General features: G+C 41.9%; 1 protein-coding gene across 1 annotated transcript in view; it reads left to right on the top strand.

The window, feature by feature from the left end:
* Positions 1 to 14,776, top strand: part of LOC114229535 (ankyrin repeat domain-containing protein 26-like) — a 69,152-nt gene extending 54,376 nt beyond the window's left edge. Inside the window, exons 11-14 of the mRNA XM_054724683.1 lie at positions 4,119 to 4,211; positions 4,886 to 5,063; positions 5,600 to 5,737; positions 14,576 to 14,776. Of these exons, the coding sequence (XP_054580658.1) occupies positions 4,119 to 4,211; positions 4,886 to 5,063; positions 5,600 to 5,737; positions 14,576 to 14,776 (610 nt within the window). The remainder of the gene's footprint in view (positions 1 to 4,118; positions 4,212 to 4,885; positions 5,064 to 5,599; positions 5,738 to 14,575) is intronic.
* Positions 14,777 to 17,058: the final 2,282 nt, after the last annotated feature.

The raw sequence follows: 17,058 nt of genomic DNA, 5'->3' as shown, positions 1-17,058 counted from the left end.
ACTAGTCTGGCATGTGTTAAACCATATAGTGCCACAGGTATGTGATTAAAAACTTTCAAGTATTAAAAAAAGACTTCATAATCATTATGGAAGGATTGAAAGCTGCAGCTAAACATGAAGCAGATGAGATCATCCAAGGTCGTGCCATTTAGCTACAAAGTCCTGAAAAGAACCGTCTGTACTCACTGATTATAATTTCCCTCCCATGCACTCTTGAGCTCACTCTGGTAATTTTCAGTCCCACCTCTTCTCCAAAATTGTTTTTTCTCAAGGTTAGTACTTGTTTTCCTCTAGTAAATTTAGACATAATGTTTTAGACCTGGTTTCTCATAACCTATCACATTAGACCCAATGGGAAACTCTCTCTTTTTTCATTTGGCTCTTAGGTCTTGGAGTTTTCAGGGGTAGGGGGAACACAATCACCTGGTTTCCTCCTTGCCTTTCCCAGTCTGTCCTTGGTCTGTTTGGCTTCTCCTCATCTCCCTCCTTTTACACATTCAAGTGTCCCAGGATTAAGTTCTTGATCTTTTTTCTCACGACTTTTACTACCTTGTATATACTAAGGATCTTCAAATTTATATCTCCAGACCAGATCTCTCTCCTTAATGCCAGACCTACATATAAAATTACCTACTTGATATATATATATATTTTATAGCTATTGGGTGTTCCAGACGTAAGATCTCCAAAATTGAACTATTGATAGTCTTTCTCACACCTGCCCTTCATGTGGTCTTTCTTGTTTGAGTAAATGACAGTTCTTCCAATTTCTCTGCTGAAAATGTGGTGTCATCCTCAGCTCCTGTCTTTCTCTTTGTCTTAAACCTCACATTTAATCTGTCAGCAAATCTCGTCAGGTTATCTTTAAAATACAGTGAAACCTAAGTATAAGGGATGAATTCAGGCAAGGGGGTGTCCCTTAGAACGAAAAGTCTCTTATCCTATCTAATAAAAGAGTAATATGCAAATTAACCATCACTCTGCTACATCCACAAGCCACGGCCACAAACCATGCCCACCAGCCAATCAGGAGTGAGTATGCAAATTCACCCAACCAAGATGGCTGTGGCCACTGAGCGAGCAGGAGGGAGGCTTGGGTTTCCCCAGCGATGGAGGAAGCCAAGCTTTCCTCACACCCTGGCCAGCCCAGGCCTCCACTTAAGGCTATAAAGGGTCAATTATAGAAGATAAATAAATCCCAACAAAAATGGTGGCAGCTACAGAGCTGGAGAGAGCAGGAGGCTAGGGTTGTGTCCGGCAATGCCAGACACCAAGCTCCCACAGCACTGGCCTGCTTTGGCCTCTGCTTAAGGCTACAAAGTTTCAATTATAGAAGACAAATAAATCCCAGATACCAGGGCCGTGCTTGCGTCACCAGAGGGCATAGCCAGCCTGAAAACCACCACAGGCCCCTCTACAAGACCTCCTCATGCCCCAAGGGACCCCCCACCCTGATCTGGGAAACCCTTCAGAGCAAACCAGCCAGCCCCTACCCGTGTACCAGGCCTCTATCCTATCTTATAAAAGAGTTATATGCAGATTGACCATCAGTCCAACACACAAGATGGCTGCCCCTATGTGGTTAAAAATCCTGCCCCTATGTGGACACAAGATGGCCACCACAAGATATCCAGCAGGGGAGGGCATTTGGGAGGAACCAGGCCTGCAAGGGAGGGCAGTTGGGGGTGATCAAGCCTTCAGGGGAGGGCAGTGAGGGGTGACCAGGCCAGCAGAATAGAGAAGTTGGGGGCAAACAGACTGGCAGGGGAGCAGTTAAACATCAATCAGGCTGGCAGGGGAGTGGTTAGGGGGTGATCGGGTTGGCAGGCAGAAGCAGTTAGGGGCAATCAGGAAGGCAGTCAGGCAAGCAGTTGGGAGCCAGAAGTCCTAGATTGGGAGAGGGATGTCCAACTGCCCGTTTAGGCCCGATCCCAGTGGGATCAGGCCTAAACAGGCAGTCGGACATCCCTCGAGGGTTCCCAGATTGGAGAGGGTGCAGGCTGGGCTGAGGGACACCCCCCCACCCCCGTGCATGAATTTCATACACCAGGCCTCTAGTATATAATAAAGTCGGTTTTCCGAATGTGTATGTGAAAAAATTGACAGATTATTTTACCTGCTTTTACTTACATAGACACGTTTGTGTAATTAAAATTAAGTGTGTATGAAAAGTTTAATTTCATAAACAAATTTTTATAGATATTATTGCTCAAAACCGAAGTTTTGAGACTATATTAAGCATGAAATCTAAATTGAAATAAACATTTTTCCAAAAATACACTTTAATTATATTAAACTAAAAAATAAACAATATTCTTAAAAAAAAAAAAAAATTTAAATTTTATAAGAAAAGAAAAACCTTTTCCTACATAATCATCTTTGGATGATGATATATCCAGACTCCCTGTTGTGGTGTGACATTAATGTTCGATGTTCGATCCTGTAGGTAATCCTGCCTTGAAAAACCTGTCGAGTTTCATTTGAATTTTTGAAGTCTGCTATTTTTTATAATTAACTCCCTAAAAATTTCAAAAATGGCTGTAATAGAGCTGGATTTCATTATCCGATGAATTGTCAATAGATGTTATTAGATCGTGGAGATGGTACCCAAGCACTGATAACTTTATATTTGGGGTGCGTTGTTTCTTCTTCCTCCTTAGCTTCACTCCCATCCTCATCTTCCAAGGTCATCACCTCATCTGCTTCACTTTCACTCATAGTTTGGTACCCAGGGTCACCTTCATCTTCTTCTAACTACTGTAAAACATCTTCCTCTGCTACTTCTCCACCAATAGTCTGTGTTGTTCCACAGTAATCAGTAACCTTCAGCCCTCCTAAATGCAAGTCTCCCTTCATCATCAAGCAAATTCTTCCAACAAGTTTCCAATATTTGCACTTTCACTTCCTTTCATGCTGCAGCAAAATTTAAAAATTGCTGATTTTAAATGGTAACTCTTTAAAACGTTAAGTTTTGTAAGTTATGCTGTCCTTCCAAGGTCATCACCTCATCTGCTTCACTTTCACTCATAGTTTGGTACCCAGGGTCACCTTCATCTTCTTCTAACTACTGTAAAACATCTTCCTCTGCTACCTCTCCACCAATTGTATGTTCATCATTACCTTCATTCTGCAATACAACCGCTACTACCTCTAAAAATTTTTTGCGGTATATTCATTTGGTTGCCAGAATTATCCTACAGGTCCATGGGTTGGATACGTGATATATTTTTTTGACAAAAACATACGTCTAAATTTGTTATGCTCTGAACGTAAAATATTTTTGGATGGATGAGCAAGAGCATTGTCTAAATGCAATAAACATTTTGCATCTTCTGGTGTTATTTCAATCTCTTCCCCTTGAAATTTCCTGACTGCAGGTACAAATTCTATCAAAAACCTGTCTTGGAAAAAGTCCATGTTGAGCCATGCCTTTTTGGAGTTGCCATACAAAACAGGCAGATGATTCATTATATTTTTTAAACTCTAGGTTTGTGAGTTTTGCCAACAATCACAGGTGTCAGTTTACCAGTACGTGATCCATTGGTGTTGGCACATAGCAGTGCCAAGATCCTTTCCTTGCTGACTTTTCTTCCAGGTGTCAGTTTTTCATATTTGCAGGCTTGTGTGTTTTCAGGCACAGAAGCCGGAACAAACCACTTTAGTCAGCATTGTAAATCTGAGGCTGTAGTAGCATTGCGTTATTTATGTCTTCTATTAATTTTTGCCTAAATGGTTTAGTCTCTTCTGTTGGAACACTTAAATTTTCAGCATAAATTTATTTTCTCATAATTTCATGTCTTTTGTGAAAGCGCCCAAGCCACCCCATCACTTGCTTTGAATGATGTGTTCATATGATTTGCAAACTTAACTGCCACGGATTTCAATTCAGCTGCCGGCACTGGGCCCACAAGAACGCTGTTGTGTGCACATTTCAACAATGCTTGCTCAACTGAAGTGTCACCAGACCAGTTCATTTGCTTTCTGGTGCCAATTTCATCCATTTCACGTTTTCTGTGATTGGTGTTTGCCCTTATACCACGTATTATCACAATTTTTTTGGTCTTTGTTTTGTTGTTGTTAACCCTCACTCAAGGTTATTTTTTCCATTGATTTTTTAGAGAGAGTGGAAGTGAGGGAGGGAGAGACAGAAACCTCCATGTGAGAGAAACACATCAAGTGGACCAGGGCTGGAGATTGAACCTGCAACCCAGGTATGTGGCCTTGATCAGGAATCGAATCTGTGACCCTTTTGGTGTCTACTTTATCTATAGTTCTGTTAGTATTTGTTTAATATTTTTAGGGGAACCAATGTTGGGTACATACCTATTTACAATAGTTATATGTTCTTTATGAATTGATCCCCTTATAAAGACCTTCCTTGTTTCTTGTTACAGTTTTTGGCTTAAATTTTGTTTTTTCTGATATGTTATTGTTACAGCAGTTCGCTTTTGCATTCCACTTGCAAAGAATACCTTTTCCATCTCTTCACATTGAGCCTTAAATTGTCTGGTCCCCCCTAACTGCCTTTGCCTCAGCCCCTGCCACCATGGTTTTGTCTGGAAGGACCTCCAAAAGGCTGTCCGGAAGATGTCTTGTCTAATTAGCATATTACCCTTTTATTAGTATAGATTATTGACAGGTAACAACTCACTAATGCTATCTTGATTTCCGGCTGTTTGTAGTTCCATTATTCCATTCTTCCTCTCTGGCTGCCTTCCTTTGTGAATTGAAGATTTCCCATAGTGTGCTTTGATTCCTGCTCTTTATCTTTTGTGAATCTGCTCGAGGTTTGGCTTTGTGGTTACCATATAGTTTACATAAGACATCATATAAATATAACAGGCTATCTTATGTCCATCACAGCTTTGGTTATATTTAACTGCAGATTTACCTTAGAAGAAGAAAAAGAAAAGAGACAAAAAGTTGATGTGTTATATGAAAAAAATAGGGTGCAGTTAAGAAAAAAAGAAGAGCACTCTATTAAAGAAGTTGAAGTGAACCCATATCTTGAAACCACCATTAGAACACGAGATATTGTATCTGAGACTGTGAGACAGAAAGAGGTAAATTTATCTTTGGTAAAAATTTCTTATTTCTTACAGTATTTTAACAATATTTATATCCCTTTGATTTTAAAAAGGGTGTATATTATGTTTAAAACAAATCAAAAGATGTTATCTCATTCAAAATGTGAATTATGACATTTATGACTAAAATTATTAATTTATTACTATCCTTGGCATCTAACAAATACTCTGTATATGCTTTCTAAATGAAGAAATAGAAAGTAAATTGAACTTAAACATTGACATAAATGTTAACTTTGTATCTTAAAAAATGTTACTATATAGTTTAAATTGCCTTAACACTGTGATGTAACCACTCAAATGTTCATAAAGAAATTTTATTTCAGAATACTGTATTTTTGCTCTATGGAAAATGTAGCTATCACTTAAAATTTGACTTTTTCAGGGAGAGAAAAGATTCTTGTGCTTAAACAAGCCACTTCCTTTTTATAGTTTTTTAAGGCACTGCTCTTAAGCTTTGGTTTTATTTTTTAATGGTATGAGATCAAAATCCAAATGAAATGTTTCCCTAGGTTGTAGAAGAGCAAGATTACACTCAGAGCCAATGTTCTCAAGAACAGAACACCACAATAATACAAGATGTAATTCTGACCAAACACCTTTGCAAACCAAAGAAGATAAAAATAAGTCACAAGAAAATGCATTCTGAGGTAGTTTATTTAAACATTTTCAATTGTGTGTGAGTATGTGTAGTTGTGTACATATTTAAGAAACCAATACTATACATATGGAAACTATGGAGGATTTAAAAAGTGTGTATGTGTGTGTGTGTGTGTGTGTGTGTGTGTGTGTGTGTGTGTGTGTGTGTGTGTGTGTTAGGGGTGACATTTTAGGTCCTTTGGATAAAACTAGTGGCCCGGTGCATGAAATTCATACACATTAAAATGGAATTAATTAGAGGAAATATTTTAATACTACAGACCCAGTGCACGAAATTCATGCATGGAGAAGGGGGTCCCCTCGTGCAGCCTGCACTCTCTCCAATCCGGGACCCCTTGGGGGGTGACTGACTGCTAGTCTAGACCAGCAGTCAGACATCCTCTCACAATCCTGGACCGCTGGCTCCTAATCGCTCCCCTGCCTACCTGCCTGGTCGCCGCTAACTGCCCCCCCTTGCCAGCCTGGTAACTGTTAACTGCCCCCCACTGCCGGCCAGCTCACTCCCAACTTCCCCCTTATTGCTGGCCTGGTCACTCTTTACTGCCCCACCCCCACCCTGCTGGCCTTGTCACCCTTGGCTGCCCCCGTGCCAGCCTGGTCAGCCCCAACTATCCCCCTCTGCCAGCATGGTCACCCCTAACTACCCCCCTGCTGGCCTGTTTGCCCCCAACCGCCCCCCACCAGCCTAGTCACCACTCACTGCCCCCCCTGCCAGTGTAATCCCTCTAACTGCCTCCACCTGCTGGCCTGGTTGCCCCCAACTGCACCCCCCACTGGCCTGTTACCATATCATTTAAATTGCCTTAACAATGACCTGGTCACCCCATGCAGCATGCTTGTTCAGTCATTTGGTTATCCCTCACTCACCCCCCTGTAAGCCTGGTAGCCCCATGCAGCCTGATTGTTCAGTCATTTGGTCATCCCTCAGACCAGCCCTGGGTGGCTGGGAAGCCACCATCTGAGGCTTGCTTGTGCATCAGGCTGGCCCTGAGCAGCTGGGCAGCTACCATCTAAGGATTGCCTGTGTCTCAGGCTTGCCCTGGGTAACTGGGGGGCTGAGGGGACTGGGGGACTCTGGAGGCAGGCGTGCAGAGTGGCTGGACACTCCTGGGGGATGAGGGGACTGGTCACTGCCATCTTGTGGCTGTGTGCACTGTAATCTTTGAGGGGGTCAGTCAATTAGCATATTCCCTCCTAATTGGCTGTGGGTGCTGCCATCTTTTGTGAGGGTGTGAATATCGATTAGCATATCTCTCTTTATTAGATAGGATTGCTATTTGCCCTTTCTCTATAATAGAAGTGTCTGGTCGGCCCCACCCCCATTGGGTGACACCAACACCCAGCTGGTCCCACCCCAGGCAAACCCTGCCAGGGCAGGGGACACAACCTCACGTCCTGGCACCAGGCTGAGGGGTGCAGCCTCAGGTCCCCTGGTCCTGTCCCACACCACACAGCCTCACCCAGAACTATCACACCATGAGACCTCAGACCCACCTAGTCGAAGGACCCATCAATGCAGCTCCTGGTGCCCAGTCGTTTGGTTGTTACAGATGAAAATACAGTCATGCATTTAAGCATGCACATTAATTTTCAATGCCTCATTTGTCTACGTTTTCTAAATTGCATTATAAATACAATCTTCAGCCAGATAGCATCATAATCCTAGTTCGTATATAATGACACATACCATTCTCTCCACTCAGTATGCTCCATTTAAATGGATTAAATGTTTGTGACTTATATGAAAGACACTGCTGCTTGCTCTTAATAGAGGAAGCATTAGCTCATTACCTAATGCCATAAAGTGGTTTAAATGGCATATATTGACTTGAAGAACAGAAGGATAAAAAAAAAAACAAAAAAACCAACGTTCAGTGCTGTAGATGGCAGAATCCTCTCCCTTTCCCTTTGTGTTTTTCTGCTTTACTCATGAACCCATTTGCATTCTGCCTAAAAATCAACACAGAAGACATAATCAGATGCTGTAATCTGCATTTTATAGTGCCATTTGTGTACAAAAAGGTGTTTTTCAATCTTTACTTTTTTTTTTAAATCAGCGCAACTTAAACTTGCTCTTAACATTCCAGGAGCCAGGCCAGCATGGCTGTGTCGACACTCCTTTGCTAGGTGCTGTCAGGCTCCAGGGCTGTGGCAGGGAACACGCAAGATGTTGCTGGAAACCAATCAGCTCTCCTCTCTACATTGCAAGAGTCTTTTCATTATAAAATGCAAAGCAGCAGCCTATTTCCATTACCCCCATCCCCGGCCCTCCTTGCCCGTGGCCATAGGAAGGTGCTGGGAGGCTATTTACTCTCGGCTCTTTGATTTCTCTTATTTAACTGAGCCCAGTGACAGCTGCTTCTCTGAGGACAACACCAGCCACTCAGAGCTAGTCGCACCTGGAAGGCAAGCGGCAGAGCTGACCAGGAGCTTTGACCAAGCCTGAGCATGCAGGTCATAGCAACCTTGGCAGGTGGGCTGCTCCTGAAGATTCTAGGCCCCTCCCAGCTCCTCACCCAGCTCCCTGCTCTCCCCCTTGCACCCACAGGCGCCACCAGCTTGGTGTGCCCCAAGGCTTAGTGTGCAGACACCAGGGTTGCAGGTTCAAGATGCTCTGCCTCTTCCTGACACTTTGAGCCAAAAGCGCTGGCAGGGACCTTTCCACTCAGTCTTGGTCTTTGGTCACTGCTGAGGTTTTCTGTACTCCCTAGGCCAGGGACAGCCAGGACCTTTGCCCCTGACTAACACCCTGCCTGCAGCCTGCCTGTGGTACCCCCAGCCTCAGGAATGTGTGGGGGTGTGGCTGGCCTGGGTACGGGGCCATGGTGGAATGAGGGGGTTGGCTAGCTGCCCCACCCTCAATTGGGGTGGGAAAAGCTGATCATGGGTGGTGCTGGGGGAGGGCCTGGGCAGGGCAGTCATCTTGTGATGCTGTTATAACATGAGGGTCAATTTGCATATTACCTCTTTATTACATAGGATGATATTGTTAATTCAAATCCATTTGTCTCTCACAGTCAAGTAGTGACATTCACAATAGCCTAATTCAAAGGGGGAGGCTTTTAATATTTTCTGTTGTTCATGTTTAATTAGAGTTATTAACCCTTTGCACGCGCTTGCTTTTTTCTCGATTCCTTTATTCTAATGCTAACCATGTCGAGTCACACTCGACATCTGAGTGCAAAAGGTTAATCTTTTACTTAAATACATTCTGGGCTTGTGATGGTTTAGAAAAACCATTTCTAATTCTAAGACTTAAAATTCTCTTGTGATTTTTTTCACTTCAAAAATTCATCATATTATATTAAACTAGAGGCCTGGTGCATAAAATTAGTGCATGGGGGAGTGTGTGTTTCTCAGCCCAGCCTGCATCCTTTCCAATCTGGACCCCTTGAGGGATGTTTGACTGCCCAGTGGGATCTGGCCTAATCGGGCAGTTGGACATCCCTCTCACAATACAGGACTGCTAGTTCCCAACCGCTCGCCTGCCTACCTGCTAGATTGCCCCTAACTGCTTCTGCTTGTCAGCCTGATCAGCCCGAAACCACTCCCCTGCCATACTGATTGGTGCCTAACTACTCCCCTGTGGACCTGATTGTCCCTAATTGCCCTCCCCTGCAGGCCTGGTCACCCCTAACTGCCCTCCCCTGTCAGCCTGGTTGCCCATAACTGCCCTCCCCTGCAGGCCCGGACACCCGCAACTTCCCTCCACTGCTGGCCCGGTAACCCCTAACTGCCCTTCCCTGCAGGGCTGGTCACCCCTAACTGCCAGCCACTGCTGTCCTGGTATCCCCAACTTCCCTCCCTTTCAGACCTGGTTCTTCCCAACTGCCCTCTCCTGCTGGCCATCTTCTGGTGGCCATTTTGTGTCCACATGGGGGTGGCCATCTTGTGTATTGGAGTGATGGTCAATTTGCATATCACCTCTTTATTATATAGGATTTTCAAACTTTGGAGAATTTATGCTTGTATAAAGTTAGAGGTTTGGATCCAACTCTATTTTTTCCAGTGGGATATCCACTTATTGCAACTTTTTATTATAAAAATAGGTTCTTCTTTATTTGCAGAGGCTATTGTGACATGTCATTTCAATGTTTTAGCTAAAAGTCTCCTTTGTGTTACTTAGGTTTCTGAGAGTTCTGACAAAGAAAAAAGTCTATTGCATGAAAACCGCATGTTGTGGGATGAAATTGCCAAGATAAAACTGGATATAGATACAATAAAAATTCAGACCCAGGAAATGGGAAAAAAGTATTTTGAGGACATTGCAATTTTCAAAGAAAAGAATGACTGTCTTGAAAAGACAATAAGAGAAGCAGTATTTCAACACAATGCACAGCTTGAAGTTCTGAGAGCTGAACTTATAATGCTAAACTGTAAACTGGAGGATGAACAACAAAACAGAGGAAGACTGGAAGCAGAAGTTGAATCATACCGGTCTAGACTGGCTACTGCTGTACAGGATCATGAACATTGTCAGACATCAAAAAGAGACCTACGACTTGCTTTCCAGAGAACAAGAGATGAATGGTTTTGTTTATGGAACAAAATGAATTTTGATATGTCCAACCTAAAACAAAACAATGAGATTCTTTCTCAACGACTTTCTAAAGCAGAAAGTAAAATCAATAGCTTAGAAAGTGAGCTTCATCGCACAAGAAATGTTGTCAAAGAAAGGATATTGGCTTTAGAAAGAGATCTCAGTCAAAAACAGTGTCAAAAGGAGAAAACTGAACACATGTATCAAGAGGAACAAGGCAAAGTGGATAAAGACGTTGGAAAGCAGGAGTCCTTACAGGAGAGGCTATCTCACCTCCACAGTGAAAATATGCTGCTTCACCAGCAACTGGACCAGGCTCACAGCAAAGCTGACAGGGAAGAAAAGACAGCAATTCACATCCAAGATCAGATTCAGGATAAAATAAATATATTTAAAGATGAAAGTGTAAATCAAATTCTTAACCTGAAGGAAAATATTAATGAGTTAATCAACGAATGGCATCATTTTCAAGAAAAAAAAATGCATCGGTATGAAAATGATAATATAGAAAGAGATGTAAGTATCCAGACAAATAAATATTTTTGAGGTTTCCTAAGAGAAATTTCAAAGTAACACTTGATGATGGCTAAATGTTGAATCTAGTTGAATATTAAAAACATATAGATTATAAATATGTTTGCTCTATCACCTTAAAATCAGACATTGTATCCAACAAATGAACATTGGACCTAAGAGGTTTTTTCTTCCCCTGAGTACTTATTACTCTTATATTTCAAAAATATATTTTATTGATTTTTTACTGAAAAGAAGGGAGATGGATAGAGTTAGAAACTTCGATGGGAGAGAAACATCCATCAGCTGCCTCCTGCACACATCCCACTGGGGATGTGCCCATAACCAAGGTACAAGTCCTTGACCGGATTCGAACCTGGGACCCTTCAGTCCGCATGCCGATGCTCTATCCACTGAGCCAAACCGGTCAGGGAATTACCCTTATTTTTAATATAATTTATTTAATTATAAGTTTAGAATTCATTTTCAATAATGGCTGCAAATTTTCTGATAATGTAACCACAAGTTCTGAGGGAGCAGGCTCTGTCCCTCATGGTTCACTGCTACCATATCCCCAGTGTCTACTACTCGAAAGGTGTGCAATGCATATGTGTGGGAACAAAGTATAACCCTGTAGTGACTTCACTGCTAAGAATCTGCTATTCCAGAGGCAATCTAGACTTGCCTGTAAAAAGATTTTCCTACAGATGGAAATTTTGAAAGCTACAGAAAATACGACCATCTGCCATAGAACACATTATCTTTGAAAAGGGTGTGGGTTTTTCATTCTTAATATAAGCTGAAATATAAGAAACGGTCTCTGATAAATTCTCCTTGAGGTATTCCTTCCACAAAAACTCTTGGGCCCTGGGAAGTTAATTTGAAATCCGTCAACAGTCTGATTTGCTTTAGCACCCTGTGTGGCAGTATTCCCAGGGTGTTCCTTAGTTCTGGCTACTGCTCTGGAAAAACAGAGCCCAACCAGTACCTCCAGGCCCCAGAGGGCACTGAGCTGGTACTGAGAACAGCTGGGAGCTCTCACTCCCTGGATGTATTCTGGCTCCGTTTGGGTCCTCTTTCTTTCTTTTTCTTTTTTGTTTGTTAATCTTCATCAGAGGATATTTTTTCCCATTGCTTTTTAGAGAGAGTAGAAGGCAGGGAGAATGGGGGGGGGGGGGCAGAGAAAGAAAGAGAGAGAGAGAGAGAGAGAGAGAGAGAGAGAGAGAGAGAGAAACATTGATGTGAGAGAGACACATTGATTGGTTGCTTCCCACATGTGCAGCAACTGGGGCCAGGAATTGAACCGGCAATCCATGTACATGCCCTTGACTGGGAATCAAACTCGTGACCCTTTGGTGTGTGGGCAGACACTAACACTGAGCCAATGGCCAGGGATGGGTGCTCTTCCTTAATTCTATTTCTATTCTTTTTTACATTGCTATTGCTTCCCTCCCTTTAAGCTTCTTCCTCTGGACTTGACTCCTCCTTGGCTCCCTATAGATTCCCCTTCCTAAAGCTGGTTTTGGTCCTTGGCTTCCCATCATCCACCCCACCTCATCACTAATGACCCCTACCTAGATCTATGCCAGACTTCCTGAATGCTCAGCTCTACTTACTGTCTTCATGACTAAGCATAAAGTAATCAGCACCTGAGTGTCCTTCCCACCACACTGCATCTCTCAGCCTTTGACAAGCACAAGCATGTCCCAGAGGCTCCTTTATCTCTCTATCTGATCAGTGTTCTCCAAAGGTCTCTGTCATCAAGTTCCTTCCTCTCTATTTCCATCACCAGCATCTTGTCCCAGTTTCTGGTCATGTCACACCTGAACACCGACAGTTGCTCAGGGTAGGCAAACCATGAGCTGTGGGCCAAATGCAACCATCCTCCCGGAACCCCAGACCTCAGGCTGCTACAGTGCCTGCTTCCTGCTAACACCCGGTGAGCCTTTGATCTGGGTACAGGGCTCCTTGGGGTGATTTGTAAAGTAGGAATTTCCAATGTGCCTCGCAGACCTCCAACAGCGAGGTCTGGTGAGGCAGTTAGGGACGTGGGAGGGGGAGGCTCATAGATAAGTGATGCATGCTGCTGCCATCAGCTCACCCTCCTCCTCATGCTGCTGTGTTCACCTGGCGCCTGAGTCCCCTGGCCAGCCCTGACCACAGCCCAGAAGCTCCTCAGCATTCGGCTCTGGCCACTGCAGGGAGCAGGCAGCCCAGGCAGCGGGGAGGCTGTGCCTGAGAGGTGTTTTGTTTTGAGTAAAGACAGTGAATTGCCCATGAATCTTTAAGAGGTTAAGTTATAGAATGTTAACAGATATAGATTGATATTAATGAGTTAGTTTTATACTGACATCATAATAATTTTAATGTTTCTGTCCCCACATTTTAATACCGTTAGAAAGCAAGGAAATGGAAATGCTCTACCTAAACTGAGTATTTTGAAATTTAGATTCAGTTAAGTTCAGATTTCCCAGATGAACTGAAGTTTAGATGCTGTATCTCATAGTACCTGTCCTCAATAGAATCTGATACATTTCAGTTGGTATAAGGTATTTTTATTCATGCCAATTTGAGTTAAATTTCAAAATATTTCAGACTAAAATAATATATTCATATGATCTCTCAACCCTTTTAAAGGCATCTACTTAAATCATCATTTGAGACAAATGTGATGAGTTTTAGCAACTCTACTTGATTTAATCTTTCCACTACAAGTTCCAGTTTTCTTTGAATATTTTTACAAATAATTTGCTCATATTTCTCATTTCAAGGCCTAATTACTATCATTTGGAAATAAGTTTGTCCAAGACAGAGAGAATTGTAGCTCTCTGTGATTTACTCATTTGGCATTGGATCTCCATTTCAGACGAGTGAGGAGTGGCAGGGTTTATGTGTAGCAGGGAGGGAGGTGAAGGTCTGGTTACCTAGGGCCTGGAAGGCCATTCGAATGACTTACTTTTCTTCTAAGTTAGGAACCTATTGGAGGATTTGAGCAGGGGATTGAATTAGTGACGTTAATTAAAGACTCTAGTGAAAAATAAATAAAAAGAGAAAATTTTCCATAATATTGAATTTACTACCACTTGATCCACCTACATGCCCATTTCTCTTTGAGATATCAGTAGATTGTATAGCTTTGAGATTCATTCTTGCAGCGGTGGGGCCAGAGAATGGGGCTGAGTCGGCTGTCTAAATAACCTACTACTGATTAGGCAGGAGGGTTACATTTTCTGTGACTTTAACCTGATTAAGCAAACAGGAACATGTCCATATGAGGAAAAGAAGGTGAATTGATGTAGGTGGTGATATTTTTCCAGTTATATGTTATAACTAGAGGCTCAATGAATGAAATTCATGCAAGAATAGGCCTTCCTTCCCTGGGCTGCCAGCACCAGCTTCCCTCTGGCACCTGGGACCCAGGCTTCCCTCCCTCCAGCTGCAGGCAGGCACCTGGGACCTGGGTTTTCCTGGCAGCCTCGGCTTCATCCTGTAGGACATCCAGTCTAATTAGCATATTACACTTTTACCATGGTAGATAATAATATATGACTCTAACAAAGTACATCCAGGGTGGGGCAAAAAGTAGGTTTATAGTTGTTTGTAGAGAGAATAATACAATAATTAGTTAATAACAATATAAGAATAAACTCTGTGTTTCCCATACTCACAAATGTAAACCTTTTGCCCAATTCTTTATGTGAAGTTATACAGTACATTATTAACATAATTTTATAATAATGTGATTTATAAGTCAGTAACAGAAATGTCTCACTAGGCCACTGTAAGACAACTTCAAGAAGAACTGGCGGTTGTGAGGCCACTTCAACAAAAAATATCTATGATAGAGGCTTCACTGGAGGTTGAATCACATCATCCTGTGCTTTCACAAGATAAGACACATGACTTAAAGAAAGAACTAGATCAAAGCATAAGTCAAGTATGTATGAAATTTAACCTGTCATCAGTTAATCTATAGCTGGTTAAATAATATAGAGTGTTTTAGGATACTACTTTTCATGGACAACTTTCTTTTGTATTTTCATTGTGATTAATTTATTATAATATTATCTTTATAGTTAACTTATTTCTTAAACACTAGCTATTATTCTGTCATTTGTATTTTATGTTTTTTTCTTATCATATATACCCTTAGGAAAGTTGACAATTATGCATCATTCTTCATAAAAGTCAGGAGGGTTTTTTTTCTTACTAAATAATACATTTAGTGACATCTCCATTATCATGATGAGGCAGACAGACAAAATCAGAGGATAATGCGTAATGGAAAGTTCTTTTCTTCACTTTGGTGAATGGATATTCAATAGATTTCAGAATAATTTGTACGGGAAGATCATTTTACAAACCAGTTGAAATAGGCATATCCTTCATTTTCTCTCACTTGGAAATATTATGAAAGCATGGAAATGTTCAGATCATTGTAATATGTACATCCACCACCAACAATTAAGGAAATTAAATCTAGATCCACTAATAGATATATTTTTAAAAACTGTACTGATATAATTCACACATTGTACAATTTGCCTATTTAAATTATACAATTCAATATTTTAAACATATTCAAAGAGTTGTGCATCTATCACTGCAGTCAATTACAGAATATTTTTATCACTCCAAAGCAAACTCCATACTACTTAGCAGTCACTACCAGCTCCTCATCGTGCCCTGCACCAGGCAAAAACCAGTCTCATTTCTGTCTTTATCGATTAGCCTATTCTGCATGTTTCATATACATGCAACCACACAAATTAAAGTCCTTTGTGCCTGGCTTCTTTCACTTAATGTCATCTATTGACGATTGTCCACATCATGGCACATGACAATATTTTATTTATTTATTTTTATTGCCAAACAATACTTCATCGTGTGGCGCTTCCACTTATTAAACCATAAATTGATGGAACTTTGTATTGTTTTCACTTTTTGGCTTTTAGTAAATCAACTATGAGCACTATTGTACAAATCATTTTGTGAATATAAGTTTTTTCTTTTCTTACCATTGGATTTTTATCCTCTGAGATAACTGGGCTGATTTCAACATCTATCAGCCTTTACCCAAGCTGTCCATTCTGTCTTTTCAGTTTCTGTCCCTCATGTTTAATCCTATATCTATTCGGACCTGGCTCCTAATCTCCCTTCCATGAACTGTTCTCTGTTCCAACTCTCATTGACCTCATTCATTTCAGCACTTGTCATCTCGGTCTGCAGAATACTTTAGCCCTTAATTTCCCATTGTCTTAATTTTCTTCACAAGAGATAATCTTGTCTTTCTGTGTATTAATTTGTCTGTGGGGCATATTATTTGATACTAGAGGCCTGGTGCACAAAATTCAGGAAAGAGTAGTCCTTCCTTCCCTGGACGCTGGCACCAGCTTCCCTCCATCACCTGGGACCCGGGCTTCCTTCCTCCAGCCACCAGAAGGCACCTGGGACCTGGGCTAGCTTCCTTCCGGCCACCAGCAGGCACCTGGGACCTGGACTTCCCTCCAGCCCCAGATTTATCCAAAAGGACGTCCAGAATGATGTCTGCAAGGACATCCAGTCTAATTAGCATATTAACCTTTTATTCTTATAGATAAGGGTACCTATCTTTGTATAAATTGAACATATGTGAGCTTAGCTATTGTTAGGATACAATTGAAAACTTTATATCACTGACAGTCTTGGAATTCAAACCCAGATATTTGATCAACACAATGTGTTGAGGTACAGAATTTAAATTGGCAAGAAGAAGATAACTCTATATTTCCCAAGCCTTCAAACAATATAGTTGAGTATACATGTGAAAAGAACTTCAGAAGATTTTTTTAGGTCAGGTCTCTATGAAATAAGAAATTATTATTGAAGATGGTGGCATAGGTAAACACCTAAACTGCAGCCGTGCACAACAATTTCAAAAATACAACTAAAAGACAAAACGGACATCATCCAGATCCATAGGAAAACTGGCTGTCTGGAAATCCTATAACTAGAAGGAAAGAGAAAACCATGAGGAAAATCAGAGGAGCTGTAAAAGACTGAGGTATGGAGACACGGGCGTGCAGCATGCGCGTATGAAGAGGACGGAGCTGGAGAGGATGAGCGGCTGAGTGACTGGCTGGAGTTCTCTAGCAGGAAGGAGATAAAAGCTCCAGACTGCGCTGAACCCCAGCTCTGACTGCACTGAACCCCAGTACTGGGCGAGCGAGACCCTGGGGACCCAGGCTCATACTGGAGAATCTGGGCTTTAAGGCAGAA

The sequence above is a fragment of the Eptesicus fuscus genome, chromosome 2, assembly GCF_027574615.1.
Source record: "Eptesicus fuscus isolate TK198812 chromosome 2, DD_ASM_mEF_20220401, whole genome shotgun sequence".
In the NCBI taxonomy this organism is placed as follows: domain Eukaryota; kingdom Metazoa; phylum Chordata; class Mammalia; order Chiroptera; family Vespertilionidae; genus Eptesicus; species Eptesicus fuscus.
The sequence above is the reverse complement of the archived record's forward strand: the minus strand, read 5'-3'. Positions and strand labels throughout refer to the sequence as shown.